The sequence below is a fragment of the Phoenix dactylifera genome, chromosome 8, assembly GCF_051530095.1.
Source record: "Phoenix dactylifera cultivar Ajwa chromosome 8, Ajwa_hap1_PhDact_Kaust_v1.1, whole genome shotgun sequence".
Classification (NCBI taxonomy): Eukaryota; Viridiplantae; Streptophyta; class Magnoliopsida; order Arecales; family Arecaceae; genus Phoenix; species Phoenix dactylifera.
The window spans coordinates 22,645,003-22,663,670 of NC_143197.1; the positions used below are offsets into that span (position 1 = coordinate 22,645,003).

At 38.6% G+C, this 18,668-nt stretch overlaps 1 protein-coding gene and 1 long non-coding RNA gene across 3 annotated transcripts; both read right to left on the minus strand.

Moving 5' to 3' along the window:
* Nucleotides 1-1,919: 1,919 nt before the first annotated feature.
* On the minus strand, nucleotides 1,920-6,388 carry LOC103708038 (uncharacterized). Its single transcript, XM_008792791.6, has 2 exons — nucleotides 3,801-6,388; nucleotides 1,920-2,485 (listed from the first exon to the last, which is right to left on the minus strand). The coding sequence occupies exons 1-2, from the start codon at nucleotides 5,856-5,858 to the stop codon at nucleotides 2,060-2,062; spliced, it is 2,484 nt and encodes an 827-aa protein (XP_008791013.4). The 5' UTR covers nucleotides 5,859-6,388; the 3' UTR covers nucleotides 1,920-2,059.
* A 3,427-nt stretch (nucleotides 6,389-9,815) lies between these two features.
* LOC103708026 (uncharacterized) lies at nucleotides 9,816-15,737 on the minus strand. 2 transcript variants are annotated; one of them, XR_604238.6, is made up of 4 exons: nucleotides 15,486-15,737; nucleotides 12,066-12,245; nucleotides 10,324-10,413; nucleotides 9,816-10,179 (listed from the first exon to the last, which is right to left on the minus strand). It is a non-coding gene; the product is annotated as an uncharacterized LOC103708026 (long non-coding RNA). The 2 variants fall into 2 exon arrangements; XR_015968146.2 differs by lacking the exon at nucleotides 10,324-10,413 and having other exon boundaries at nucleotides 15,486-15,733.
* Between the last annotated feature and the right edge of the window lie 2,931 nt (nucleotides 15,738-18,668).

The following is an 18,668-nucleotide window of genomic DNA, read 5'->3' on the forward strand; positions in this document are numbered from 1 at the left end:
CCTTTCGGCTATGTTTTACTACAGTTTGTCTGTCTATGGATGATAGGCTGATAAAAATTGGAGCTTGGTGTTTTACTTCTACAGGGTCTTCCAAAAGTAACTCATGAATCTAACATCTTAATCTCAAACAATTTTCTTAGGAAGGTCATGTAGTCAAACCACCTCACAGGAGTAATTTTGCAACGTTGCATGCATGCATCAGCCATGTTGCTACAAGGAAGAAAATGAGACATTTTTGAAAATCTATTTGCTACCGTAAGTGTTGAATCATGATTTTTGACGCAAGGAAATTCTAAAACAAAGTCCATATGAGGTCTTGCCCATGAATGTGTGGTACAAGCAGTGGTATGTGTACTCTAGTATTATGTCTCCTACTTTTTTCCAATTGACAATTTCTACATTCTGAAACTATATCTACTATATCCTTTTTAAGGCTAAGCCAAAATTTGTACCCCAAAAAGAAAGGCTAGGCCAAAAGAACCTATCCTCAACTATAGTGATCGTCTTATCTCGGTCAAAATGACTTGCAGCATCACAAACATATTATCCCCCAAATGATGAAATACGTGGGAACAGGAACTGGGCATACACAATCAGCTGCCCTTAAAAAATAGCCATCATGAATGATAAAATCTACACTATTTTGTAGGCGTATTGCTTGTAGATGACTTGTTAATTTCTTTAAACTTCTAACAAGAAATAAACTCATCTTTATGCTCAAATCCAACCACCCTACGGTGAGCAGTATGCAAGATGGCTACAACTCTGCCAAGCGCATCAACAGCTTTATTCTCCATACCTGAGAAATGCTCAAGAATAAAGGTTATTAGTGGATAAAATCAACTCGTTTATTATCCCAAAGACCTAATTTTTTTTAAGAATTCAAATATCTAAGGGCCTGGTGGTCTAAATACTAGACACATATTCTAGATAGGAGATAATGTCTTCAGTTTCTCAATTCCTGCACAACGGCATAAAATTCTTTGTCCGGCCTATCACTAAAATAAGCAATAAATTAGGCTTCTTGACTTAATTAATACGCCAAATATTCCTACCTGATGCCTGAAGCATCGCAAGCTACGTTAAAAATCTTCAAAAAGTCAGCTAGTTGTAAGACAAAGGCTTGTGTCATTCTTTCTTTTATTTCTACAAATGCCTTAGCTATATTTTATGACCATGTAAATTCTCCTTTTCTCGTGCAATTTGTTGTGGGAGCCATAATGATAATAAAGTGTTCAATAAACCTCCTATAAAGAGTACTTAAGCTGTGAAATCTCCTAACTTCATGTATGTTTTGAGGTTCTGGCCATTTTTAATAGCTCTCACTTTCTCAAAGTCAGCTACAATTCCCTAGATGATATTAGAAGACCAGAAAAATAATTCAAATGCACAAAAAGAACACTTCTTTTGATTAGTATAGGGTTTTCTTGTCCAAGAAGTGTATATACTTGTTGAACATGAAGAATTAATGTGTTCTTCCTTTGTTTTGCTATAAAAAATGAGGCTGTCATCAAAATAAACAAGGAATTGGCCTGTGAAAGGACAAATCATTTGAGTCATAACTCTAATAAAAGTTCTAGATGCAAACCATTCATCATCCTTAGTTCTGAATGCAGCTTTCATTCATCTATAGGCCAAATTCGTATTTAATTATAAACCCGCGCCCCTCAATCCCAAACTAGATTCAGAGCCATTCCCTGCTCCCAAAGGGTAGAGTATAATATGCAAATATGCTCTGAAATACACCATTACTTTGTTCTTTAAAAACTTGGAAACAATATTAACTTCATTCACCAAAAAAATTTATGGACGTGCATTGCATATGCTTGGTTTTCTACTAGCTTATGAAGTATTAGAAAATCTTTAAGTATTTCTTTAATAAATTATAATATGTTTGAAAATTTACAAGCTGCTCACCATTTTTCCTTCCGGTGCAACAAGATGATTACTCTTCATTGATATAATGAATGAAAGAATATGTCATACAATGCTCATAGAAAACAATTTTCAACTGCATGGTTTATATATAAGAGGAGTGAAGACATGGGCGTATGTGGCTTCATTTTGTGCCCATCATCTCTAATGCAATGTTTACAAGAGAGCAGAGGGCTGTGTTATGTCTGCTCAGTCCCACGCTCCCAGAGAAAACATTGAAGCATTCAAGCTCTGATGTGGTTTCCAAGACATGCTTAAGCTCCTTCTCCATGCCTAAATCTCTAAACATTCTGATATACCTTCCATCAGATTTCATCATCCATATTGCTAGCTCAATTACGAACCTCCTTATTCTCGGGACCTTAATCGAAGGGTAGTTATACTTGTTCAATATCTGCACTAGCTTCTCTGGGAACTCTGTCTCCTTAATGCCAGCCTTGGCAAGTTCCACATTATATTCTTCAGGACTCATGAGTTTGATGATTTCTACTGCAAGACCAAGAGATACCTCCAGTAATTCCATCCCTTCCACCAAAATCACTTTCAGCACCTACAAGAACGGAAGGAAAAAAAAAGGGCTTAAATGAGGCATTTGCTTGATACATAAATCTGAAGGAAAACTACAGAACTCTGTATGTATTCAACTTAGAACATGCTAGGAGACACTAACTGAACCATCCTCATCCCTTTACCCTATCTTTATGAAATTATGATGTCTAGAAGATAATATATAAAATTACTTGAGAATAAGATTAAAAATAAGATGAAAATTAATGATGAAAAAAGTTACATCTTTTCTCAACCTGTTAATCTACAATCAGCACATAAATAATATGTTCGTTATAAATCACTAAGTGTTCAAACAAATGGCACTATCATCTATGATCATTTGAATTATAGAGCATTATTATCTTGTCATGAAAATAGAACCCATTCATATTATATTCAAAGCATTTCTTGGTATTTTCTTGGACGTTTGGCTGTTTTCCTTTTTCAGAGGGAATAATAAAAGAAAAAAAATTATAAAAGAAATTATCAGAACAGGATAGCACTAGAAGTGTATAAAAATAGTATTTTGCTAAAAACATATCTACTAAGTGATTATTGAAATGGAGCTATTATCAATTCCAGGAGTAAACTGAAATAGAACTCATCAATGGTTATCTAAGTTTTCCTTTCTTTTGTCCATTTCGGATTTTTTTTTCAGTAAGATATGTCAAGAATTTTCAGGTTTTGAAACAATGGAACAGCAGAAAGAGCGAGGTGTATACAAATTTGTTTTTTGTCTTATAAAAGAGGAGTTGTTTTCTTGAGTGTATGAAATCAGATGGGCATCTTTCCACTCATTGCACACCTAACCTAGGCGTTAATTCTTAAATTGTAATGATATGCAGGTGCTACTCTCTAAGCTGAATTCCATTTGAAGAGTTCTCTACTTCTCTATAGACTGAAGAGGGATAAGAGCATTATTAACAAAAAGGAGGAGGATACTAGGCAGGAAGTGAACTGGCTACACTAAGCTGCTGCTCCATATTTCATTCTCTTTTCTTCACCTTAACAAAGAGAATATCAAAAAAGCAATGCACCTTAGTCTATCTACCCATGGAACATTATTTCTAAAACTAAGTATTCATCTGGCCTGAGCCTTGATGAATAGTTGTTATCGATAAAACCAAGTTTCCAAGTCTCTCTGTTATGGTTCAAGATTTCCATATAGGTGGGAGGCATGTGCTGCTTTGTTTGTGCCTGCTAGACTAGCCTTCTTTCTCATTCTAACTATCACTCGACTATAAGTGAACAAAAGGCTAGAGCATTCAGTTCAATAAAAGAACCACAAACTAGAGCTGCTCTGGAGAGGAGCTTACCATGGTAGTGCCTGCAGTGACTCCTCTCAGCTGGAAGAAGCATTCGGTCCCAGCGTAGCTGCACAAGTTCCTTAGAATCCTCGACGAATGAATCCGAAGCACCGGGTCGCTTAAAGAGCTCACGAGCCTCTCCATGACACCAGCCTCCTTCAGAATCCTGTCGCAATTCTGCTTGTTCTCCAATGCCAACATCGCCAGCGCCTCCCCTGCCTCAACCTTCACAGAATTCTGCTCCTCAGTAAAGCCAGTCCTGAAGAAGATCCTCAGCAGTTCCTTGACTATTCCTCCGGTGCCCCCAATTCTCTCCCTCGCCTCCTCGTCCATCGCCAGGCTTGTTAGAATCTCAATTCCCAACTTCTGAAGCATGATGTGGTTCTCTCCATACTGCAAGATTTCTCTGATGTTGCTCACTGTGAAAACTATCTCTGATATCTCATGACGAAGTGCCCTGCCAGTGCTCCCAGGTGTGCTTGCCAGCATTTTCACCACCTGCAACGACCGCTTCACTGCTTCAATTTGAGACTCCGATACCCCCTCCTTTCTTCCCAGCCTCCTGCCGCCACCGGTGAAGTCTATGATCTTAGCTAGCAGGCCTCTAGTGTGCCCGATCTTCCCGCAATTGTCATGATCATTTGCGAGCTTCTTAAGGATCAGCAGACCCAATAGATTGAAGACTGAGGTTTCGCAGTTTGGTCGGTTGGCAACAAAGCATCGGTGGCCAGCCTCATCGGAGCAACGTAGTCCGGTGTACAACAATGACGAGATGGACTCCATGGCACCTGGAATCCCTGCGACCCGGAGCGCATTCTGCTTCTTCCCAGCAAGCTTCGAGACAAGGACCGCAGCCGACTGCCTGAGCTCCTCCTCAGCTGAATTCTTCCAATTCAGCATCTCAATCAGCCTCTCGATGACCAGGGTGGATGTCCCAATCTTGCGGAGTGCGGCATCGGCGAACCGGCGGCTGGTCGAGAATTTGAGCAGGATGCGTGCCCCGATGAGCTGCTCGTCACGGGAGCTCGAGGCGAGGAGCTCCTCAGCAAAGGTGATCAGGTCCATCTTGAGCCCATCGAAGATGCTGCCGTTGATGCATTTCGAGTAGGCATCGTAGAAGAACCTCTTGATCGACACCATGCCGTAGGCACCGAGGTGGCACTCCATGCTCACTTGGTCGAGCAGTCGGCAGTAGCTGACCTTCCACTCCAAGTAGGCCCTTTCAGCAAGGAAAAACAGAGCCTCGGCGAGGGCCAGGCCGTAGAAAATATTCAACGCCGACCGCCGGTTCTTCTTGTTGTCGGTGTCATCGACCTGTACCACTCCATAGTCCTGCTCGACGAGGCGCATTAGCGACAGCGAGACGCACGACGAGGCCGACACGAGCTGAAGCCAGTAGAGAAGTCGGCTGACATTGCGGGAGAGGAAGACCCAGCCGGCATAGGGGAGGAGGGGGACGTCGGAGGTATGCCATGTCCGCCGCGCCGCAACGCCTCGCCTCGGGGCCTCGCTGACTTTTCCTACGTCGCCGGCGATTCTCCCGCTTTCGATCGGGAACGGCCGGAAGATGGTCAGGAGCGCATGGAAGAAGAGTTGGGAGCTGGACTTGATGGCGCGGAAGCTGGACCGGCCGGCCTGGGCGAGGGACCAGGTGGCCTGATGCTGCCACTCGAGCTCGTGGCTCCTGCTGAATATCCGGGTGCCTTCGATAAGGAGGATGACGGTGATGCACCAGAAGTCCTTCCGTTCCAGAGTGATGGCGAAGCCGCCGAGGAGGACGACGGTGGCCCAGATGAATCCCAACGCGCCGAGGCCACTGGCAGCCTTCTCAAGAACGGCGAGGCGGAGGGCGAAGAGCGTCAGCTTCTTCTCAGGGGCGTCGTCGCCATGCCTCCTTCCGGAGGGGCCGGCAGCATCGTCGCTGTTGATGCTCCGCAGGTCGCTTATCGCTCTCTGAGGCCCAAAAAAGCTGGAGCCATGGCTGTCGCCAATCACGATGCCGAATCCATCGGACTGCTCGACGATTTGCACCCGCGCGCTCGGCTCGGCGTCCTTCGACTCTTCCATGGCCTTGCTATAGCTTATGACGAGTAAAGGATCAGGAGAAGAAAAATGCGAGGTTAATTGCAGGAGCTGTGGATGGGTTGTTATCGGTTTGGAGGCAGATAGAAGGAGGGGTTTTGTGATGATATAGGAGGAGGTTTAGTTTGATGCTTGTAAGGGAGTAGTAAGATGACGGGGGCGAAAGGTGGCGGACTTTGCGTGGCATTCAGTTGGAAGTTGTGGCAGAGCTGCTCCAGAAGGCAAGGGGACGGACGCCCGAGAGGATGGGGTGGTTTGGAAGGATGAGATTGCCGGCCGGAAAGAAAGGGACGGTGGAGTACAGCCAACCAGGTGATGATGTGAAGGAAAATTCGAAACAACTTGGGGGGAAAGGAGGGGGAGGTGGTCGCTTGGGGAGCACGACGCCGGGCTAAAACGGATGGTTCATATAATTCTAATTATAATATATTTAAAAAATTAAAAAAAATTAATTATAGAGCATTTTGAGTAATTTTTTTTATTTATAAAATATTTTCGAAGTGACTAACCACATTCGAGACCATCTAATTTACGATTCTGTTGGTCTATCTAAATGCAAACTTGGCCTCGAAGGCTATACTGCCAATTCGAAACTTGTGGCATTTTTCGCTCGCAATTTCTAAAACACATTGGTCTGTACATATCTTTTGATTTATTCATCTGTATGGATCTCAGAGCGATTATTGCGTGATCCAATGGTGGATTCATGTGTGAACGAAGATGCATTCTTCTATCGCGTGAAAGCTACCCACCGGATCTTTTCCTCCCAGTTTTCTTGCATAACCTTGTCCTTTCTTGGAGGCTTTGCTCTTCTTCCTTTTGGCTGTTTCTTTTTTATCTTTTTTTTCGTTATTTTCTCTGAATATTTTTGAAGGCCCTTTCATATGGTGAATACAAAGGCCATTATTTGATCTTCTCATAACTAAAGTAATATATTTTAATTTGAAACCTTCACTTTAGGTTAATCAATTCTGTTTTTATTCTATGATTAGTAGCAAATCAGCAGGACAAGTAATGGTTGCAATCTTTTGTTATAACAGTAAGGTATGCAAGGTCTTGGACGCCAGAAACCTTGGTTTGGTGGGACTCCCTTATCCTTTGACAATAATTCAGGTGGGTCTTGCTTCTTGTTGTCTTATCTTTACAAAGGATCAGAAAGAGGTTAAGGGACCAGTCTTGAGTACTGGGAAAAGTTTGTCTAGTCTATAGACAATTTATTTTGGTAGATTTAGCACTGACATTCCAAGTAGATTATTAAACAAGTAGGTTGGCACTGATTAATTTTGGTCAAAGAAGATTACATAATCCTAGTCATCTATCTATACAACAGCTGGTTATAACAATTGACAAGAAGCTGCGTTCAGATAATTGCTGCTTTCTCCTTGTGAGACAATGCCACTGCAAGCAATGGGATGCATCCGATCACTAGGTTCGGATTTTTGGAACTTAATCAGTTGTTTGGTGGTTCATCTGTACTGCCATTCTAGGATCACTTCATCATTGGTTTATAAAAGAAAGTTCTCCCATATATCATATTAATAAAAAACAAAAAGCTTGATGATAATTATTCTTGATTCGCATCATATAAAAATAAATAAATAAATAAATAAAATCAATGATATATAAAATTATCGAATAGTATGATCTTTATGGTTCAATTAGATACTTTTATTATGTACCAAGGTAAAACCTAAACCAAAACATGCGTGCATATAAGTAAACTTTGCATGGCAAATGACGTGAAATTATTTAGTCTTTAACTTTAGAAATCCATGATCAAAATTTATTAATTTTGTTCAAGGAAAAAACATTTGGTGCCAAGTCATAGACACATGTAAAACATAATACTTGTTCACTTTATCATAAACTTTTTTTTTAGATTGTTTTTTGTATGAATACCCTCCTAAATATCAAATTTTGCATGAATACCCTTTCAAAATTTATATTTGCAATATATATCCTCGTCAAACACTTGTTTTGTTGTTCTACTCTTTTTTTTATTCTTGTTTTTGCATAGGTACTCATGCTATCTAACGCCGTTAAAAAATTAATGATTTCAAATTAAAATAATTAAAATACTTTTAATCGGTAGATGTGAAAAAAGAAACATTTTATAAGACGACCGAGATGGGAGATACAAAAGTAATTTGAAAATTTTATTTTATTTTTAATTAAAATAAATATAGTTTTTATTAATGGTGTTAGAAGAACCATTATATTAGGAAGATTTGTGCAAAAACAGTATTTTCTGGGAATACAGAAATAAAAATAATTTTTTAAAGGGTATTCAAACAAAATTAAATTTTTAGAAGGGTATTTATGAAAAAAAAAAAAAAAAAAGCACTGCGTAGGGCCCAGCAATGTGTGGTCTGTTTTGGAGACGCGTGTTTCTTGCGAGGGGATCCATGGGGTGGATTATTTTAGAAGTAAGGACGAGAATCTTTGGAGAAAGAAATCCCTTGTTTCTTTTGAGTGTAGCAATGCACAACTTGTCTATCATACTTCTTCTTCCCACTTTTAAGTAATGTAACCGGGAAAGAAACAAGAAGAAGGATAACAAAGCAGTTAGTTGTTCCATTAAGCAAGCAGAGTTGCACAGTAATGGCCTTAGGATTTTTATGAGCTTGACTCAGACCCAATGCTGTTCAGCAAATGTGCATGCTTTGTTTAGAGATATGATGATTGAGGACCTCAGCTTAGATGTAATTGTCCATCATAGGTTGTTAGGGCATCCAAACATAATCCTTAGCATGATTATGATCAGAGTTCATGCCGCAATATAATGTATGTGTTTCTACCAACTATGAAAACCCAAGACTTAGTCTCTTGAGAGGTGTCAAATCTTTTTGCCGACCTAATTGCAGAGTTCGATAAGCAATTTTTCATTTGCGCAAAATACAGCATTTTCAAAAATATCGAGAATTTCTTGAATAATTAAAAATTCCTTTCTCGACCATATGGTTCTCTTAATAATCTTAAAAAATATGGATTAGCTCAGAAAGTTGTTCGGTATTAGATAATTCCATTGATGTTATTTGATGTTGGTGGTGGTGTTGCTTGTTCTTTTACTATTAGTCAATGATATGCTCTCTCAAATATGATTTTTTATATAAAATTATATCAATACATTTTAAAACTTTTCTAGTTTTTAATTGTTAAATTCTAGTTAAACTTTTGAGATACTTTTTATACTTTTTCGCTATTTCGAATCTTTGCTCATGGGTAAAAACCATTTATGTTATAGGCTAACTAATTTATGTTAAATCTTTGATAAAAATTTAATGATTTTGATAACCATAATAAATCAATTAAATTGCAAACCCGTACCATTGAAAATGCTTGTACTGAAAGAAAAAAACCTAAAAAACCAAATTTTATATTTTTGGGAGTATTTAACCCATACATCAACTAGATACGAATGGTAACAATTACACTAGTACACTAAAATATATTATATGGTACATAAAACTAATTTTTTATTTTATTGATCGTGATCTACATATTTTAAAACATGGATATTTTTAAATTCACTAGATTCAAATCATAGTAAAACATAGTGCATACTATTAAATCATTCATTTTGGCATCTAATTGATGCTTAGGCTAGAGCCTGCAAAAGACCATAATTTTGGTTTCCCAGCATTTTTCTTAATATATATCATCTTTACAATTATTTATTAGAAAAGAAACTGTTTCTCTCCTGGAAAGGAAAAAAAGAATCCTCCCATCCTTTGCTTTGTTTTTTTGGCTTTGGCTCCCATCCTTTGCTTTGTTGGCTAGGCAATAATTTCTCCACCTCTAGGCCACTCTTAACATCATCCATGATTTCACACCACTCCTCCAAATGTGTCAATATTTGTTCAAAAAGAAAAAGAAAATAAGGTTGATATTCAGAGAATTTTAGCAAATTCCAACACCAAGAGAAGTTTAGACCTTACAGCATTTCAAGAGGTAAGAAAGCCCAACAAAGATTATATTAAATCAGTTTATACATGGTTTTCGATCACGAGAACCCACTTAGGATTTAAGATTTTTTTAAAAAAAAAAGATTTAGGTAAGACGCATAGCATGTAAATTAAGTTCTAGAGTAACATACACCATGAGCATTAGCAGGTAAGATACAACTAAGTTCGAAAGGAACCGTCCTTCCAAGAAGAAGCTCTGATCCCATGCTTTGCCACCACCCTAATCGGTTGCCCTGTTGCCTTGGCGTAGAATGTGTCTGATTTTACAAAAGCAAACAGTAGCCATTTCCACTGTAGGACATCTTTTAAGAAAGGATTTCCTTGTAGCTTAAAAGTTTTGCCTGCATTAATCCATGAGATAACAGTAAGTGAATCCCCTTCTAACCACAACTTTATCGCATGAAACTGATTCATGGCACAATTCATCCCTTCCCATGCAGCTATAAGTTCAGCAAATGGAAAAGTAGTGGTCTGAATTTTATTACCGGCAGCCCGTAATAAGCTACTGTGAGCATCTCCGATGACAAATCCAGATGAAGCTTGATGATTTAAGAAAGAGCCTGTCCAATATTATCCTACAAGAAGAAGATACCGTTGAAGTTCAATGGCCAGATTGGGTAAAGAATAAGGATTTTGGGGATAATGTTCTTTTACAACCAATGTGAGAGCAGTAAGCCCTGGACAGCTTAGTTTTCATTTACAAAGGGTTTTACTTTTTACAAGACCTCAAGACTACAAAATTATGTTCCACCCTATCTTTTACAAATACACTTATGATATCCATTTTAATCAGCACAAAGTTGGACCTATCTGACAATCTAGGGATTGAGAGGAATCGGAAGAAAGTAGACAGAAAAATAGGAAGTTTCCTTTTTTTCATGAAAATCTGAATACTGCCACTGCCACCAATGCTGCAGCTCTGAAGAGAATCTCCTTCATGCTTCTCTCAACCTACCCACTATATTCCGCTCCTTGAGTTTTAGCTTACTTGAGTTCTTACTGAGATGGACGATTGTATCCCGTAATCTCTTTACCGCCCACAAAAGCCAGAATAACTTGAAACCAAAGACAGTATTCAGCAACTTGGCAGTGCCGAAAGTTACCCCGCTGGCCTTTTTGCTGTCCCGGCAATCCCAGCAGAGAATTGGGTAATCTCAGGGCAGGCTTTCTTCAGTGAGAGGCTCGCTGTCTCGCCCTTTTGTTATTATTATGTCTTCAAGATGCGTCCATGTGAGAATGCATGCATGCCTACATTTGGTAACATAAGGGCACCTACATCTGTTTCTATTTTTTATAATTTTCCTTTTGAGAGGATAGGAGGAAACCTGGCTGAAATTGAGTGTGGGATAAAAATTTCACCCATGAAAACAGTTCAGTTAATTTCCAACATTTTGCTAGACATATATCCTTGTTACATAATCAAATTAGCAATTGGGCCCAAAAAATAAACAGCTCTGCAATTGCATCAAGAAAAATTTACGAGTAGTTTTACATTCTATGAACTCACCAAAGGCATTATGCCTCTTATGCAGTCAGGTTAGTGAATAAACCACTAAGAGCCTACTTGGGCCTATTTGTGCAAAACAGCATTATCCCAGGCGCTTTAAACCCCCAACCAAAGCAAGAGTCTAATTAACACCAAACTGACTTCTTAGCTCCCTAATCTTGGAAGCTAATAAACAATCTAATGCTCTTTCACAAGTTATTATTACGTTTAGCTTGGTTACTATTTGTGCTCCATTTTATATTTCTCGCTTTGAATTTGAATAGCAATGGTCTTCTTCAAAAATATTTAATTTCTAGTGTGATATATCAATTACAAGACTTCCTATATATGTGTACATTAAGCATTCTTTCCTTCTTAGTATTCTAGAACTGCTGTTTTTCCTTCCTTCTTAGTCTTCTTGGAGCTACAACAGGTAATGTACTAAAAGCATGGTTCTTATAATATCATGATATACCAGAACCAATAAGCCCGTTACGTCTGTAATTGGTTGAATTTAGTATTTCAACATTAAAAATAATATCCATGACTAACAAATTTGATATTTGCTACTTCTATTTATAAAAAGTGCATCCTAAACAGCCAAAAAAATGTTGTCCCACAAAAACATTAAAAAAAAGGATTTTACATTTTAAATCAGAACATACATTCAATAGACATCATTATCAAAACTAAGATTCTATCTGCTGAAGTATAACTGCACAACTATGATAAGCTGCAAACCTTGCACGTCAATTAGCACGGATTTTCAACCATTGAAGGTGGCCTAATAGACCGACTGCACTCTGGAAAAAGATGCATGGATTGCCCCAGTTCATCGAGATTTTGTGCACTGAGCTCTAAAGAAACAGCTCTCCATATATCCGGTCTTTTGCTTTGTAGCGGCAACAGAGCTTGAAACTCCTGCATTTTTAGATATAAACTCAACATTAGAGGAAAAAGGGACAAAAGATATGCGAGCAAGATAAATGTATTAAAGGCTAAACCAACTATTAATTTTATAATGGAACTGTTAAATTATAATTCAATAATCACCACATAGTGGAGACTGAAGATGCAAATAAATTCATGCAAACATAAAGGACATAAAGTTCAACACTGAATGCAACACTACTCTTCGACTGGTATTAAGGTGGCTTGTGATAAATATTATAGCACTCTTTGGAATGGTTATGGAAAAACCGATTTATAGGTAAGCTCAGTAAGTGAATGTCCATTTAGTTTGGTCTTGGCCTTTCTTCGAAGGCTTCCAAACTATCTAGATATGATCGGATGCCCTTGGCAGACAAAATTGAATCTAAGTTATCAGCTTGGAAAGGTCAATTTCTTTCCTTCGGGGGCAGGCTCACTCTGATGAGCTCCGCTCTGTCGGCCCCACCGCCATACTATATGTCCCTCTTCAAGCTTCCTTCTTGGTTTATTAAAAGAATTGATAAAATTAGAACAGCATTTTTGTGGAAAGGTTCAGATTCTGCACATGGCATATCTTGCAGGGTTAATTGGTCCAAAGTTTGTTTGCTCATGGAAGAAGGGGGTCTTGGTATCGATGACCTTAAATCATTCAATCAAGCCCTACTTGAAAACTGGGGCTTGCTTTTCCTCAAAAATGAATCTGGTCCCTGGAGGAAATATATTGTCAGGTTTTATTTCAAAAATGTCGAGCTCTCATCCTCTTGAAAACCCAAAAGGAATTGCTCCAATTAATGGAGGCACACTATTGAATCACTTCCTCCCCTTTGGAATAGATCCGGTTATATTGTTGGAAATGGAATGAATATTATGTCTTGGAAAGACAGGTGGATCACTGATGCTCCTCTTAAAAATGTGTTCCCTGACCTATACGCCTCTGGTTGGTGTAAATCTGGATATGTTGCCAACATTTTCAACTCCATTATAGGGACTTGGAACCTTAAATGTTCCACTTATTTGTCTGTTGAATATTTAGAAGAAAAGGGGCAATGACTCAATCTTCTTGCTGGTTTTCATTTAAATACATTTCCTGACAGACTGATCTGGAAATTGCATAATTCAGACTCCTCTACTGCTTCATTATACCATTTTCTTATGACCAGAGGCATCAAATGGGATCTAGCCAGTTCAGAAAATCAAAGCTCCTTCAAAGGCCATATGCTTTCTATAGCTCGCTCTAATAAATAAACATAATACAAGAGACAGATTGGAAAGGAAGTTGGGCAGGCACTAGGGTGGCTGGGTGCTCTGCAGCTGCAATTCAGAAGCTATGGACCATTTACTGATCTTGTGCCCATTTACCTCGGGCATTTAGGAGGACATGTGCTCCCAGCTGAATGTTCCTCTTCCACCAGAAAATCTGTTGGGACTTTGTGTTGATTGGAGAAAGTGGTACTTCTCTAAAGACATGTATCCTGCTTTGCTTATGTTAATTGCAGCAATCATATGGAGCTGCTGGAAGGAAAGGAACTCCAGAATTTTTCTGAGATCAAATTCTTCTGTGGAAACTATTGCATTCAAGGTGATTCAGCTCAACGACTGGTCTCTCTTATGCTACCAGAAAGACCTACCTGGTTTTGTAAAAATCTGGTCATAAATTAAGAATGCTAAATTATGACTACCTCTGGCTTTGAAGGTATTGATATCTGGTTCTTCTGAAGTGACTGCTTGTGAGAAACTTCCTTTCTATTTGCTCCTCCTTAACTGGTTTATTTTCTGTTTGAATATCTTGTTCTTCTAGTATCATACAATTTCTTTTTCATGTACTCATTTTGTATATTCTCTACCCTTTCTTGTACATAATTTCTTTTAATAAATTGGGTGGCTCTGCCTTCCCTTATTTCGAAAAACAACTCACAAGTAAACCTTCACAGAAGCTCGAATTGGAACTGACGTATCAGTGACATATGTTAAATCAGCCAGTGAGCAAACAAACTAATTAAGTCTATAAGCTTGGTAAAATATATATGTGTATCAGGATTCTTTAGTTGTATCTACACTAGATATGGAAAGTTGTATCATATGAAATGTTTGACAGAGAGCAGTTGCTTAAGCAGGGTTTAACAAGTTATAAATTGATCGTTCAATTTTGATGTGGACTTATGCGTGTCTGTTAAACAGATCAGTTGGTGTTGAAGCCTAAAGTGGGCTCTGTTCATACATGATCCAACAACAAGCATATTTCATGGAAGATTTGTAGTCATGTGAGATCTAACGGCCATAGGAGTTTAGGATTTGAAAGACAGTTTCTTTACTCTTACCAATCTGTTGAGGTTTTGTGGATTACGTACCATCACAGTGAATGTATAAGATTAGGAAGAAAAGGAGCAACTTCAAGATTGAGATTTTTTAATCGAGATTTCACAAGTATATTTCCAACTACATTTTTAACTGATTAACTTTGTAAATCAGGTATGACTACTACAGAGAAAATGGCACATAATAAAAAGAAAAGGATTGGGGACAGCAAGTATGAGAAGTTATTCATTTTTTCTATTTCACAGTCACGAGCATTAGGAGAACAAAATCTGGTTACTGATCAGATTCAATCCAAGGATCCTAAGATCTTCACTTGCTTCAGATCCTGGTCCATATCCTACAAAAACTATCATTTTCTGATTCAAAACCTGCATGAACCTAACTTTTACTTCAGGAACGAGAACTTTCATCTGAAGCAACATTTTCGTTGCTTTGCGGCTTGGCCAGATATCATTAGTGTTAACATGCAGCAACTCCAATGGGCTCTATGTAGCATAAGATCCAAATATATTATTAGAGATAGCACCAATTAGGGCAAAACAATTACAAACCTTTTTAAAATTTTACCCATATCAAACTTCACCGGACCATTCTAATTACGTCTAGATGCTTATCGCGTATTGAGAAATAGCATTAAACAATGAAATCTATTTGACCCTTGAATAAGTTAACACGAACAATTGATCAAACATTTATAAATATGCTATATTGGTGGATATCAAATTAAATAATTAACAGAAGAACACAACTTTTCAAAATCAAATGATTGCTATACAAATCTGCACAAATCAAAGGCCCAAGCATTAACACTCAAGACTCCAAGTTATTATGAATCATAATAATTAAAGAAAAAGGAATTTTGGAACGAGAGATATCAAGAAACCAGGACAGAAGAACATGCATTGCATTCCTCACCTTGGGAGCCCTATAAAGGACCTGCTCCTGATAAAAATTCGTAGGAGAGAAGGCAGCGGAAGCCATGACGGAGAGCTCCGCCATCTTTACAGCCAATAACCCCATTCCCGAAGGTAGAGATCCAGGCCGAGGGAGATTTCCGCGAATCTCGGCCTCAGGAGGCCGAGCACCATTTGGAGGGATTTTTGGGTAGCTTGGGCCAGCGAGCTAGGGGCTCGTTTGGCTTCGGGAAAATTGTGGCCTCGGGGAGTGCTTTTTTTTTTTTCCTTCCTTTTTTCTTCTCTCTTCTCTTCTTCTACTTCTTCTTCTTTTCTTTTCTTTTCTTTTCTTTTCTTTTTTCTGCCGCTACGGATGGATTATACCTAATTAGTATGAATACACCCAACAAAATTAAAAAATAAAATACCTCCGAGTGGTAGGATACTACCGGAATGACTGGCTACATAACTAGCCATCCAGTCGGCAGCTCTATTAGCTTTACGGAAAGCATTCTTAGCCTGGAAGGTCTCTCCATCCCACCCAGCTCGGGAGGTGCTTTGGGATCTACCACAGCAACTTCGTCTTTTTCTTCCATTGATACTCATATATTTATATTTATATCTATATTATTATAAAATATAAAAATTTATAACTATATTTATTTTAATAGATATAGATATTAATCGGATTCTGAAAATATAAATATAAATATAGAAATGAACCAGATAATTAAATTTTTTTGAAGCTCAATGATAAATTTAGTTAATAGAATGTTAATATAGGTATTTATTTTTGTAAAAAAATTATGAGTATTATATAAAATTAAATAGAGTTACAAATAGAATTAGATATCTGAATACGGAATCTATCCATTTTTATGTTTTTTTTTTGACAGATATGGATATTAGACAGATGTTCAAATTTTTATCTATATTCGGATAGTTTTGGATATGAAAATAGATCTGGGTATTATCCGATTCACTTTCACTCCTACGTTCTAGGACTTCTCTTTGGCCTCTTCTACAGATTTTTTTTTACCTTTTCTTCTTTAAGAGATAGTATTGTGAAATGGTTTTTAAGGTAGAATTTGAACTCTGGGAAATGGAGGGGGAGTATTTGCACTTGTCTTACTTATGAGTATCATGTGAGATGTGGAGCAAGTCAAATAGATTGTATCCAGCCAAATGGATTTATCTAAATAATTTTACTACATGATTTGGCCAGAAATTTCAAGCTAGAACTCCGTGTTAGAGCAACTTCGAGGAGCAAGGCCTATTCTTATATAAATAGAGGAAGCATTGTTGATCCTCCCCCGACTCCTGCTTTTAATGGGTGTGGTGATATTGTTCTTTCATCACGAAAGACTAGTGTTTAGCATATGCAATATATGTAACAAATATAGAACATCAAAATAACTCAACTCTCTTGAACTTCTAAAATACGTCGACTTTCTTGAATTCCCTTGAGAATTGGAAATCTTGCATTACTCATTTCCTATAGATTTGCAGACCCCCCCCCCCCCCCCCTCGCAGCCTGCTATCATTATTCCACGCATAAGTTCAGGGAGACTATCCCCATGAACTAGCCCATAAACGCTATGATAAGGTTAGTTCCTACCATATTTTATCTGTCTAAATTACATATTACTCTTATCAAATTAATAACCACTTGTGCAACAGATTTTTCTCAAATTCAAGATATTTTTGTTTACATAATCATGTTTCCGATATCTAATATGTATAATAACCATACGAATATATTTATACTAAAATTCATATAAAGGCATATCGTCATATGCCAAATCACTACAAATCTGACGATGCAAATCCAGCAATACGAACTAATAAATATGTATATATATATATATATAGTAATCGAGTACAGAAATTTTTACCTCTATCAAAGACTGATTAAACCCAATGATCATCGACCTGTTTTACAGTTTACTAACTAAGGTGCAAAATACCCCAATCATAACCTTCTTGCATAGATGAATCTCCCTCTACAAAATCAAACTTGATTATCAAAAAAAATTAAATATTAGACTAGTAATCTAGATTGCCTACTGGCGTCCACGAGGGGTCCTTCACTAGGTCCCTTGAGTCCCTTCTACTATCTACTCGAGTCAACTAGAGAGAGAGACACGAAGAGAGCAAATAAGGGAAGAAGAAGCAAGCTATGAGGCTCTCTCTTCTTCCCTCCCTCTTCTTTCTAAAATAGAGGAAGTCTTTGACGACGCTTGTAGTCGGCAACCCCAAGAAGCCAATGACCCACGACGGTGCTGACGGCATGCCATACCCGACGACGATTGACAAAACAAAAGAAAAGGAGTATCAAAATGGGGGAGACCTCGTTACCAGCAATTCGGGGACTCACCAATTGGATTCAAAACTAAAATAGTAGCTGCGATAGTGCCTGGGGTCAAGGAGCCTGCGCCCGGCCAACTGGTGGCCGGTGGTGACTGATGGCCAGTAGCACCAATTTCGTCAAAGGAATAGGGGTTCTGAGCCCTTAAACCGAGGAAATCAAGCATTCACATGGTTAGAACTTTGACCAGTATGAGGGATTAGAGGAAGACCACGACGGTGAGCATCCGCGGCAGAAACAGTTGGAACATAGGTTCGACCAGTCGAAACAAGGAAAACAGAGCTTTTTCCTTCTCAACCAAAATCTGGCGATCATCGACCGGTCATCGGGGCTCCAAAGAATCTGGAGAAGGGGAAAAAGTAGCTCGAAGGGGAAAGCCAGGTCCTCATTTGGTTTTCCCGTGAGGACTAGTCGCGACGGCGGTGCGGACGACGATCAGCTTCGAAGGAGAAAACCGAAGAAAATGTCGGGTCCTTGGTTTTTCGGTGAGGACTGGCTGCGACAGTAAACGACGATCGGTTTCAGAGGAGAAAACCAAAGAAAACGTCGACAGTGAGCTCCAATTACGGCCGGAACTCTGGTGGAGGAAAGAGAGGATGGGGAGGAGCCTCTAAATAGGCTCAGCCGCCACCGAAATCTGACTTGAAGTCAGATTTCATCCGGCAAGATTGGGAGGAAGAAGACTCCCATCGGAAGTTCGCTTCCTCTCTAGGCACGTGCGCGGCACGTGCTAATTTTTTTTTTAGGCTAAATTAGCTAGGCTGATCATGTAGATCGGGCTCAATTCGCTTATAGGATTGGGTATCACACTTACTAATAAAATTAGGCTTTAATGGG

Bases quoted from the DNA above. Each gene is read 5' to 3' on its own strand.
- LOC103708038 (XM_008792791.6), bottom strand. From the start codon at position 5,858: ATGGAAGAGTCGAAGGACGCCGAGCCGAGCGCGCGGGTGCAAATCGTC. The intron at 2,486-3,800 runs GTAAGCTCCTCT...CCGTTCTTGTAG, and splicing joins TCACTGCAGGCACTACCATG to GTGCTGAAAGTGATTTTGGT.